Raw genomic sequence first — 12,424 nt, 5'->3', positions numbered from 1 at the left:
AGGCATCTCTCCTTAATCCGCAAGCTGCCTGCCCCCTGAATAGACTGTGAAAAAGCCCGGTCTCGGGAGACAGCACAGGGGTCGTTAACGTCAAACAAACACTAGAGGCACAGGCTGTGCACCAAAATACAACAAACAACATTCCTGCCAATCAGCAGCAGCCTTAAAGTAACTTTTCCCTCTTCGGTCCCCCTACAGGTTGTCCGTGACCTTGACCAACTGCCACTTTGCTCGTTGGAAAGCTATGATGTCTCTCTCTCATGGGCGGGCCAAATTCTCTGGGCGGGTAAAACAGAAAAAGGGGAGGTAACCTTGCTCCTTATGACATCATAAAGGGAAGATTCCAGATCGGCCCATCTGAGCTTTCATTTTCTCAAAGGCAGAGCAGGATACCCAGGGCTCGGTTTACACCTATCGCCATTTCTAGCCACTGGGGGACCATAGGCAGGCTAGGGGAACTCATATTAATGTTTAAAAACCTCATAAAGTGACATTTTCGTGCCATGGGACCTTTAACTGTAACGACCGCTAAACTAAAATGACGATGCGTTGCTCATCCACATCATCACTGTGAAATGGCCTATATAACATGAAGTAACTAGGATTCATAATCACGGGCAGAGAAGAACCTTAACCGTCACTGTTGTTTTCAATCTTTTTTTCCAAGGCCTTCATTACAATTTAGTTTAACCCTCCTGTTGTCCTTGGGTCAAATTTGACCCATTTTCAAAAGTTTCCAACCAAATTTTCAAAAGAAATAACGTGGATGGCTCCCTACAATGCTCTTCACAAGTTTTATTCAATTTCATAGCATTTGAATTTTCTTTTTATAAAAGAACGTTGAAAAAAGTGACAAAACATCGGTGGAAAAGCAACAAAAGTGTCGAAAAAGACATCCAAAACGTTGAAACAAAGTTTAAATTTTGACCCAGAAAAACAAAAAGTTGCATGGTCGACGGAAAGACAACACAATGACTGTTTTAATGTTCAGCCCATCATCAGTAACCCAATCTGAAGAGTCTCTAGCACTTTTCCTCAGTGTACTGGCCTTTATTTCTCGTTCTTTTCTGTGTCTATTGGTTCTATGCACTTGTTTAGTAAGTTTTGAGTTGGGAAATTTCAGTTGCAAATTGGCTCAGCCTTTAACTGCCTGAAAGTGCTTCGCCCTCCAGTAGGTATTTCCTTAGGAGGTGAATCCCTTTAATACCAAACAGACGTGCATGTGCATCGTGTGCCTCTGTCTGCAGTTTAACTTCTAACCCGCTTTTTCAGCACAGTGTGCAGCACTGCAAAGTTGGATCCTTTTTCTATTGTCCAGATAGCATGACAGGGATAGCCCAGTCACTAAGACACACACCTATATGTCAGAGAGAGAGAGAGAGAGAGAGAGAGAGAGAGAGAGAGAGATTTCGCTGTCTGAGAGAGCTTGAAATAGAAATCTTATGGCAGTAAAATGAGTGGACTGAGAGGGATCTAATGACAACAGAGAGAGGGGAAGACACACACACACACACACACACACACACACACACACACACACACACACACACACACACACACACACACACACCACACACCACACACACAGTAGAGACTGTGTGCGAATCCTATCCTTGCGGAGGATTCAGGCAGTAGGACCCGGGGGAAGCCAGACAACTGTAAAGACCTTCAGCATAGTCAGGCTTGCGAAAACCAGTGAAGACTGTGGGAGTTTGGGCACCTGGCCCCTCAAATAAAAGCCTATATTTGGTGATTTAGAAAAGACCAGCAGGCAGTATGCATGGAGACATTAGGGTACATTTAAATAGACGTGAAGCTGCAAAATAGATTCTGTTAAAATGGAACAGTTGCTATGGTTTCTTTTTATTCCCTTTGTCCTACAACTCCATGCTGCAATGACCAACTTCCCCATATTTAAAGTTGTTATAAGTTTCACCTTTAGCTTTCCCACTAATGAAAGAATCATCTTGTATTAGGCTACTTCATGTCCAAGGTTCAATGTTTAAAAATAAAAAGTGTCAATCTTTCCTTTTTTAACGCCGTGAATAAACATCCTTAACTTGTCCAATTTGAAAGAAATACTATTCATTCGTTTTCCTGGAATTGTCCTAATCGTACCCCCTATCGATGATGCTTCATGACTATTTTCCTGATGCGGAAATCCAATGACCCGTCTGCTGCCACTCGATCTTATTTTGAAACTCCCGATCGGAAGTTCTCCACGCGTTAACGCGCCCGTCTTTACGCGGGTGTCTGGCACCCGGCGTGGTGCGCACTGCTCTCCATTCCTCTCCAACTCAACGTCAGTCTGTCAGAGACCGTCTGAGCGCGCGCACACGACACACACTGTACCCCCTAACCGTACACACACAAACACGCGCGCCCTGAAGCGCACACACAGACTCGCTCTGCCGGACCCGGGAGGAGAGAGCTCCTGTTTATTCGCCTACAACTTCTGTCTTCGCTTCTACTTGTGTCTCTCTGTCTCTTCTTCTCCACCAATGCGAGGATTGTATGACTGTTCTCACTGTTATTATCCCGAACTAAGGAGAAGCAGTGTAAGGACCATCCGGGATGTAAAATAACCCGCACGACTGAGCAAAACAAGAAGAAAAAAAGGGGGGGGAAAAAATGGATAAACGGAGTTATTCTCTCGGTTTGTCTGCAGCTTTCCTCTACTTTGTACTTTTGGGATTTACTGCTGGACAATTCTTTCCAGGTAACGCGATTTCTTTGTTTAATTTGTGGATTTAAAAAAAACAACAACAACATTCACACTGATATATTTCTGTGTTTTAGTGCGCTTTTGAGGATTTCTTTTGAGTCTGACTCGGTAATAAATGCCACGGCGCTGAGGTGGCGCAACATAAAGTGCACATGCACGTTGATTTGTGCGTTTCAGCACAGTTTTTTGGGAGCACCATGCATCTGTTTCTGTGTTTGTTTGGTTTTTTTGTATATTGTGAAAACACCCCTTAGAGTCAGTGTTTTTTTTTTTAAACACATTACCATTTGTGGAATAGAATTTCTACCTGTGAGTGCGCGCAGAAAATGCCTTGATAAGAAAATACCATGCATCACTTGTTTAAACGGAAACAAGTGATTTATGCCTGGAAGTATACCTGGTTTCGCTGATAATAGCGATAGTTTGACTTATGTTGACAGCTGCTTTGAGCTCGTATCGTCATATGTGGGTCTGCCTCGCAGATCTGATGTGCGCACTGGAGGTTTGGAGTGAAGTTTCGGTAGGTTTTGCTCCATAAAGCGTCCTGTACGCGTGGACTGTTTGCTGTTTATTATACGTGACTTGGATGTTGTTCCGTTTTTATGTAGGAAACATTCCGCTGTGAACTCGCTGGGTGTTTGGAAACGGGCGCACCGGTGCGTCCTGGCTCTGTCTGAGCGCAAAGCTGCGAGCTGTTTTTTTTTTAATAAATTGTCCCCCGATTTATTTATCCTATGATGAGATGTTTTTTTTGTCTTGTGACAGTGAACACGCACTGACATCATTGTACCGCAGTATGGTGGGATAACGTGTGCTGCTTACTCTCGTAGAAGTCCGTTCTCTTCCAGAAGCTATACAGCTTGTAATTCAACTTTTAGTTGGGATCTGAGATCTAATCGGCTAATGCCTTTTTAATTCGCCTCTCAAAACGGCAACTACACCCGATGCTGTAACAGTTCAGGCAAATGTGCAACTGCTCATTTCATCTCCCCGGAGTTGAAGCTTCGGGATCCCCGCACAGTCCGCTGCACCACCGCTGCACGGCAGTCCGGAGCCAGCGCCTCTCCGCTGGCACTTGTTACGCGCAGAAGAGGCATAGCGAGTTCGCGGGTTCGCAGAGTGTCCAAGCCTTTACAATCAGTGATGATTCCGATTATAAATCATCAGAAACTGAAGCGTTGTAGATATATAAAACGAGTCGCCGGAAATTACAGCAGCGCGGATAGAAAGTTTGCTCTCACATAAAACACAAATGTCCCGAATTAAATTCCGGATAATATGAAGATGAAATCAAAAGGCGCTTATTTAGACGTTGCAACGTGTAATGATTGCTACACGCATATTACGTAAAGACAGAATAAAAGCACGTTGTGTCACTATAACTATGATTAGGCCTATAAGCTGATGTTTCGCATGATCCACGAGTTAAAACCTTTCTTTTCTGTCTGTTTCTTAGTGAGTACCACACAGGAGGTAGTGTGTTCTGTGTAACTCAGGCAAGCAGCAGCAAGACCCCCATTTTCACAAGTTCATCTCTTTAAATCAGCGATGTTTGCAGCTGAGTGTAGCCTGTCGTCTCCGTGTCCGCCCCTCTCTCAGCACCTTCTGCTTGGTATTCATGACCTGTAAGGCTGCAAGAAGAGGCTACTTTGTAGGGAAGACTGGCTCCAAACACTAAGTTCTCCCCCTCTTTCTCGCTCTGTCCCCCTCTGGCTCTGTCTCCGGCCGCGGCGGAGCAGCAGTCCCTCTCTCCGTGCGTAATGGTGGCAGCAGTAAGGAAAGCGCTACATTGCGCGTTATGGTGAAATAAAAATATATATTTGGCCAAATATATGCGTGGATGTCGGAATAAAGCCCTAAAACACATGGTTTGTGTTTTTATTGATTTAAACCGACCTGTAGGAGAGAAAACTCTGTTTAAAAACCCATATTTAAGAAATGAATTAGAACTGGCCGTCTATGTTTCATAGTCAGTTTTGCATTACAGCCTCGTCTGCTCATGAAGATGTCGCTTTAAGAAGGAGCAACTATTATATATAAATTCTTTTTTCTGACTTTTTATTCCTTTTTTATGTTGTTTTACAAGTCAGACTTCGAGTGTTGCTGGGATATGTGTGTGCTGTCATTCTGACATCCCCTCTACCATTACTTACATTACACCTAACGGGTTATTTAATTGGGAGTGTGTGTGTGTGTGTGTGTGTGTGTGTGTGTGTGTGTGTGTGTGTGCGCGCGTGTGTGCGCGCGCGCGTGTGTTTCAGAGAGAGAGAGAGAGAGAGAGAGAGAGAGAGATATTTCACTGTCTGTTGTTCGCCCCTGTGCCGTTGGGGGGCGATATTGGTACATCAGATCCATCCATCCATAATCATTCATCTTATTCCAATTCCAGCAGCTGGGTTTTGTTTTTAAAGTGTGAAGCAACCCATTCAGCTATAATGATAATAGACTGAAAGCCAGTGATGAAGAAAGTGATCTCTACCTACCTGTCTGTCTGTCTGTCTGTCGTATGTCTGTCAGGCATCTTGTAGAAGTTGTAATCGGCCTCTCATCCAGGAGGTCAAATTGAAGACGTCATCTTGGGCTTTAGGAAATGCTGATCGACATTTTTCACCATGTTGACATTTTGTAGACTAAACAACTAATCGATTAATCGAGAAAATAATAGTTAATTGCAGCCAGACATGTGTTACACAAGGCTGTATTTTTCATCGCTGTGTGTGTGTGTGTGTGTGTGTGTGTGTGTTGGGGGAAACTGTGCTCCTGATCCATGTCTTTGAGCTCCAGTGCTCGCTAATTGTTGAAACATCCGGTCGATCTGGAGGTGACGACTAGGCTGCTGTGTGTGTGTGTGTGTGTGTGTGTGTGTGCGTGCGTGCGTGCATGTGCGCGTGCTTTCAGGAAAACCAATTTACAATTTCTATTCCACTTAATAAGATTTATTTGGCAGTAAGGACAGAAGGGGGAAAAGTACGAAAGAGATAAGGAAAATGACCGTGTATCACTTTCTCTCTCTGTCTCTCCTTGACTCGTTCGCCCAGCGTGTTGACATGTTGGAGGAACGCGGACGAAGTTTCTGGCTCTGATCAAATCACCTGCCTTCAATTCCCCCAATTATGGAGCCCTTTATGTGATTACTGTGGAGTGTGCGAGTCATGCTTCCTGTGACACAGAGAGAGAGTGTCATACAAACAGAGGAGAGCGGGACGGTGGAAAGGTAAAGGTGAGGAGAGAACATGGGGTTTTATTTAGGCAGAGAAAAGAGCAGTGGAACATGTAGTGAGGGAGGGGGGGAGAGAAAACGAGAAGAGGAAGTGGCAGGGCAACTTGGCAAGGACAAAGAATGGACAACCTTAAATTGCGGGGGAGGAGGAGAGGAAGATGTGAAGAGATAGAGGAGAAGGACGGAGCTGAAGAGAGAGAGAGAGAGAGGGAAAGGAAGCGGAACGGAAAGATGAGTAAGAGAGAGAGTGGAGGATGTGAGCCGAGAAGAGGATAGGGAGGGAGAGACGGGAGAAAGGGGATGAGGACACATGGGCAAAGAGTGTAGGAGAAGGGAGGAGAGAGAAGGATGTAGGGAAGGAGAGGAGTGCAAGGGCATAAACATCGGTGACCGTACCGATCTGGACACATTCAAATCACACCATACTTACCATGGTTTTCTTGTAAAGTGTCTCTGAGTACTTTGAAAAGCGCTATATAAATAAAATGTATTATTATTATTATTATTATTATTATTATTATTGTTTTTATAAATTATTGGATGAACAAGGAGAATATATGGTAAGAGAGTAGAGATCGGAAGAGAGGGGAGGAGAAGAGAGGGAAAGTAGCATCGAGGAAGAAGACAGGAAAGGGCACAGAAGGGAGCAGAGAGGTGGACGGTGAGGAGGAAGAAATAGGAGGCGAGGATAAAGGGAAGGTTGACACAGGAAGGAGAAAAGAGGAAGAGGAGGAGGAGGAGACCGGAGAGGAGATTGAAGGCAAATCGGAGGCGAAAGGACAAGACTGGTAAAAGAGAGAGTCTTGTCGTCTGTTGCATCGTTCATCACTCCTGTCTGGCTGAGCAGGAGGAGAGAGAAATAGAAGAGGAGGAGGGAAAGACAGAAAAGCATGAAGGAGGAGCAAAGGAGGAGTGGTTGGAGGAAATGACTAAGACAAAGGATGACAGGAGGTCAAGAAAATAAAAAAAATGACACTAAGTTGATTATGTCTCGCTGTTATCGACTGTCTGAGTGGCTATAATTGTTTCCTCTGGTGTGTGTGTGTGTGTGTGTGTGTGTGTGTGTGTGTGTGTGTGTGTGTGAGCTTTATGACAGGATGTCTGTCACCTCGTGCCCCGCTCTGTTTAGTATGCTGTCCATCCTCCCTCAATGTGTGTGTGTGTGTGTGTGTGTGTGTGTGTGTGTGTGTCCGCGTCCGCGTCCGCGTCCGCATCCGCCTAATCCACGGCACTTATTCTATTGGCCTGACTAACTGACAGCCTAATAGCAGGGCATGCAGAGTGCTGGGGCGTCGAGTGTGTGTGTGTGTGTGTGTGTGTGTGTGTGTGTGAGAGAGAGTTGTGCATTGAATGAAAAAATAGAGAGAGAGAGAGAGCGCTTTCTGTAGTCAATGATATGCATTTAGAAAGCAAAAAAAAAGTGTGTGAAGTGCAGTATTAGTGCCTGGTTACACCAGAAAGTGGCACTAAGAAATGTATTTGCATGCTCCCACAAAGTTAGTAGTCTCTGAAACTCCTTAACATACAGTAGGGACAACTCGCACAGGTGCAACAAAACATTTTTTTTACATTTTGAGCATATCAAACACTTAATTTCCTGCATTCAATTTGGACCTTTTCTGCAACAACTTATGGTGCAAATGTCTTTATTCTTACTCCTAGTTAATAAGATCGATTCTTCTGTTTTTGGAGCATCTGGTTATCCATTCCCTCAAAGATCAGCACTGTCAAGATGGTTTTCTATTGATCAAAGTCCTCCAGTTAGTGCGTCAACGTTCACCAACTGTGTGGAAGCTGCACCCGGATTTACTTTACCTATGCGAGCTCAATGTTTTGAATTGATCTTGGTCAGAAAAGTTGTTAATGTAAATGCTGGTATGGTTGTTCTTTAAAGGGTTTATTCAATGCCCATCATTCAATCAATCATTCAATCAATGGGATCTGAACGTGTCAGCATAATGTATTTAAAATAGATTACAGTGTCATCTGTCAATGATGGGGCTTGCTTGCCAAAAAAGAGAAACAAAAACATTTAAAATAAAAGTAAACCATTGTCAAAGACAAAAAAAACACACATTATATTTCTCCCTCTGCATGCATGGATGCATGGAAGTGCTATTTGTCTGGAAGCTCGTGGTCAGTTATCAAAGTTATTGCTTGAAAACAGCAACGTTATTTCCATGCAGGAGGCAAACAACAGTGATGGAATATGGTGTCAGAGTGACAGTTGTGTCTGACAGTAGAAAACCGAATGAGACACTCTGAGCAGTGAAGGGTAACGCAGCATTGAAAGGCACATCTAATGGAAAGACAAAGGAAAATTGATATTTAGTGGCCCTGAGGGCGAAATCCTCTTACCCGGTGCATCAACAGAGCCAAAACACACAACTCAGTGGAAACAAATGTACAGCTGTAGTCATTAAAGAAGTTCTAGCATTCATCCATTAGTACCACCGATAATTCTTACTTCATACTGATTTACTGCATATGCAGTCCTCTAACAAGCTGTTTGGCAACGTATTAAACCCAGAATACAAACGATAAACAACTGTGGATATGTTTAAAAAAAAATAATAATAATGGCTTAAATACTACAGGCTATGGCTTATAGACAAGTGTTGGTTAATGTGGCTAGTTATTTTGACTACTCATGTTTTTGTACTGCTACTGACACAGATTTCTGTACTGCCAAGGTTCATCACTGCATCATTACATAGATACAAGCAAAAATGTTGTCAGCTAGGAACATCTTCAGACGCAATTCCCTTCCTTTTACTTTAATTCAGTAGTTTACACAACAGTGGGCTTTCAACATCTTTAGTAATGATACAAATATATTCCAACTTTGAAGAAAAGATCATTTATATCGGTGTTCAATATTTCACATCATAGCAGCAAAACACCGTCACCAACACTTTGCCCATGCATCTGTTTTCGCAGTAATAGCCTAAATAAAAGATATGCCTGGTGGACAATGATTTCATTATAACAGGTTAAACCATTAATTACAGTTAATACGTTCGTTACTTGAATTATACAGAGAGAATTTTACAGCAGCCCATAAATTATACAGCAGTCACAAATGATACAACAGTGCATCGAAAAGCCCTTAGCCTTGGAAGGGCATAATGGCATCCCAGACAGAATTCAGCAGTTGAATGCTAGCAGACATGAGACGTAAAATGTTTTTGTTTTTTATCTTGCGGAGGCTTCGGGGCATGATGATGCAGATGTTCATCTCCTATGTTTTATTGCACTTTGACTTCATGAGGTATGCCCTAAACACAAACACGTTTTGGGTCACGTTCTTGGAAAAGGTGCAATTTGAATATTTGCAATAATGGCACTTCTTACAGGGATATTAACTGGAGGGGGTAAGCTTTTAAGATTTGCCTTACAATCTGTCAAAATGTAATTTTTGATTAAGTTGTTGCCACAGAAAAACAGCTCATACACTTTAGTGAGTTCCCACCAACCTTAAAGGTTGTTGCTAGAGAAATGTTAGTTTATTTTGGTTGATACTGTACCAGATCAGAGCAACGTAACATATTACAATGTAAGTATTACGTTATATTAAGTATTAAAAAGCTAAATAAAAGACGTCGCTCACACCTCTGTATACTGCACACTTGTGGGTTGATTACAAGAAGGGACACATGTAAAGATTACAAGTAGCATATAATGATGCTTTGAGAATACTACTTAAAAGGCCTAGATGGGGTAGTGCTAGTGAGATGTTTGTGTCTACACGAGCTAATACACTTCAAGCTGTAGTGAGAGATATTGTGTATAAATTTACCCGCCGACTCGATGCGTCTGAATGAGATTATCTTGGTCATCATAACTGACATCAGATTCAGTACTGTTTGTTGTCAGTCTCAGACATGGAGACAGTGGCACAAAGGCATGCTGTATTATTTCAACGCATTCTCATGAATGTGTTCGTAGGATATCGTACGAAAAGTTATGCACGCTCAAACGTATGATATCGTACGAAAACTAGGAGATAGCCGGCTGGTCACGTGACATCGGCTATGGAGCTCCGTGCTACAGAGCAGCAGTTGCACCGTAGCCGCTACAGAGCTTCGTGACGCAGGCTACAGGCCTCCGTCACAGCTCGTCGTATCAGTGGCAGTTAGTAGATGTGTTTAGCCGCTACAGAGCTCTGCGACACCGGCTACGGTGCACCGCACAGTGCTCCGCATGGTGCTCCGCATGGTGCTCCGTCAGGTCAGCGGTAGTTGGTGGTTCAGTTACCTGAAAATAGATGACTGGCGACGTGTACAGAGCACCACGAGCTGCCGGTCACCAGGCACCGAAACGACTAGTTAAGTTCAGGAAAAAGGTCGTGGTTTGTAATAAAATGCTCCTAATGAACATGCATTTCCTGGGTGAAAGTCATTTGTTTTCCCCGGGAAGTGATCTGTTTTGTTGGAATTTCAATACAAACAGTTTTAGTAGATCCCTACAGAACAAATGTGAAGGTAACTTTTGCAACGGCCACCACAACTCCTCAAGAACCGAAAATCCCTGGTGGTCCATGGCTTCCAGAACGACACATTTAAGCGTTTTCTGATCTGACGCCTCTATCAACAGAACGACATTGGATTAGTTTCACAAATAAAAACGCAGGGTTAAGGTTTGGTTATAGGTTTAAAAAACAAAATGGTTAGAGATCATGGTTTGGCCAAAAAGGTTAGGGGACCTTCACTGTCATGGTTACAATAATGACACGTGGTTACAGTTAGGCAACGGCCACAGTTATATTTGAAGGAAACCAACATTGACTGTAGGTAGGAAAATAAACACTTGTCTCCCGTGTCAAAGTTTTGACGTTTTGTTGACCCAGACCTCCTCCCTTTGTGAACTTTGTGGCTCTTTGTGACAAACTACTTTCTCCTTGAACAGACATGAGTTAGAATTACAATGGCTGCTTAAGGGCTTTGTCACTGGAACGTAGATGTATGTCGTTTTTTGGCATTTGATGAATGAGTATGGGTAAATAATGGGTATGATGGCTCATGCAGGCTATTGCAGCTTTCCTGAAAAGCTGAATAGTGAATGTGGACACTAATCCTTACAGGAGTCCCTTCAAGAACTCTAATTTGAGTAACTTGGCGAATGGAGGGCACATGTTCAGGCAACCTTCTCTGGTTGGATAAAGGTTAAGTTCTTTTCACAAATTGCAAAACAAACTTGGAAACGAATCTAGTCGTGATTGAGTCGATTGGAATGTCGGAGGTGTAAAACACACATTGACAACTCCCTTTCCTCTAATTAAAATGACTGATGATTAATGCACAAGGTCTTAATGAAGTTTATCAAGGTTTCAAAGTAATTAATCCATATTTAATAGAAGATGTTAGGCAAGTGAGACTGAGAGGCTGCTTAGTCGGCTGAATCAACAAGCTTGGAGGGGGGGGGATGAGGAGGGAGGGAGGGAGGGAAATAGGGAGACTATGGATGGCAGATAGAAAATAAAGGAGGAAATGAGACAAATAAGTGTGGGTAGAGGGGGGGGAGTTAATAAGAAACCGAGTTATAGAGTTTAGATGGAAGAGAAGGGAGCCAGAAGATATTGGATGATACGCAAGCATCATTCACTTTATTCTCACTGTGACAAAATTTAATTTACGTCAGACTGTGTGGGAAGTCTTACCCAGAAGATTCACAGATGTAGTCAGAGTCACTGTCAGAGCCACTTTCAACTGCTCTATTAAAAAAAACACTTTGTATAGAACCCAAAATATCTAAATCAAACTTTACAGTAACAGAATAGACGGGCCATTGTAATCCAATTCAAGGATGATTCCAGTTTATTACAACTCTGGGAAAAGATCTAGGAATGCAGGGACAAAAATGAGTCCAATGGGGCGAAAAACCCAAGCAGTCAGTTTAGCAAAACATTAGAAAGAAAGAAAATGCAAACAGCAAGATTATAACCCAGACTGTCCGTTCCTGGTTGAGTTTTGACTTACCATACTGACTGCTTGTCTTTCAACACATTCTCACTCCAAGTGCGTCAAAAAAATTACGCTTGGTCATGGGCCTTTGGCGTTTGTTACTGGCGCCAAAAATCTCCTTTAGCGTCTCCGTCAGACACAGTTGTGATTGCAAATAATTCGTGCTTGGTTGGGACTCTTATCCTCAGTTTTTGACGCTCTGGGTTTAAAACGATTTGGCGTCATTTAAAAAGAATTACGTTTAACTGACATGCGGCACAAGAACGGGACAGTTAGGTTTAGAATAGTCTATATCCACGACGTTCCACTTCCGGAATTGCTCCGGTGCCGCAGGAAATTCCACCGGATGCACGTATTTTCGCCGATGTCCGTTTCCTTCCGCTTTCTTTGTGCTGGAATTTTAAACGCCGCTGGACTTATGAGGACTACGGTTAACTGTTCCTCAGATCTCTGCAGGGTAAATCCAGACAGCTAGCTAGACTATCTGTCCAATCGGAGTTTTCTGTCGCACGACTA

The 12,424-nt window shown here is 43.1% G+C and overlaps 1 protein-coding gene across 1 annotated transcript in view; it reads left to right on the top strand.

Moving 5' to 3' along the window:
* The first annotated feature begins 2,631 nt into the window (after positions 1-2,631).
* The window catches only part of ptprt (protein tyrosine phosphatase receptor type T), a 438,297-nt gene continuing 428,504 nt past the window's right edge, over positions 2,632-12,424 (top strand). Inside the window, exon 1 of the mRNA XM_078247539.1 lies at positions 2,632-2,719. Within this exon, the coding sequence (XP_078103665.1) occupies positions 2,632-2,719 (88 nt within the window). The remainder of the gene's footprint in view (positions 2,720-12,424) is intronic.

The sequence above is a fragment of the Sander vitreus genome, chromosome 4, assembly GCF_031162955.1.
Source record: "Sander vitreus isolate 19-12246 chromosome 4, sanVit1, whole genome shotgun sequence".
Classification (NCBI taxonomy): Eukaryota; Metazoa; Chordata; class Actinopteri; order Perciformes; family Percidae; genus Sander; species Sander vitreus.
The sequence above is the reverse complement of the archived record's forward strand: the minus strand, read 5'-3'. Positions and strand labels throughout refer to the sequence as shown.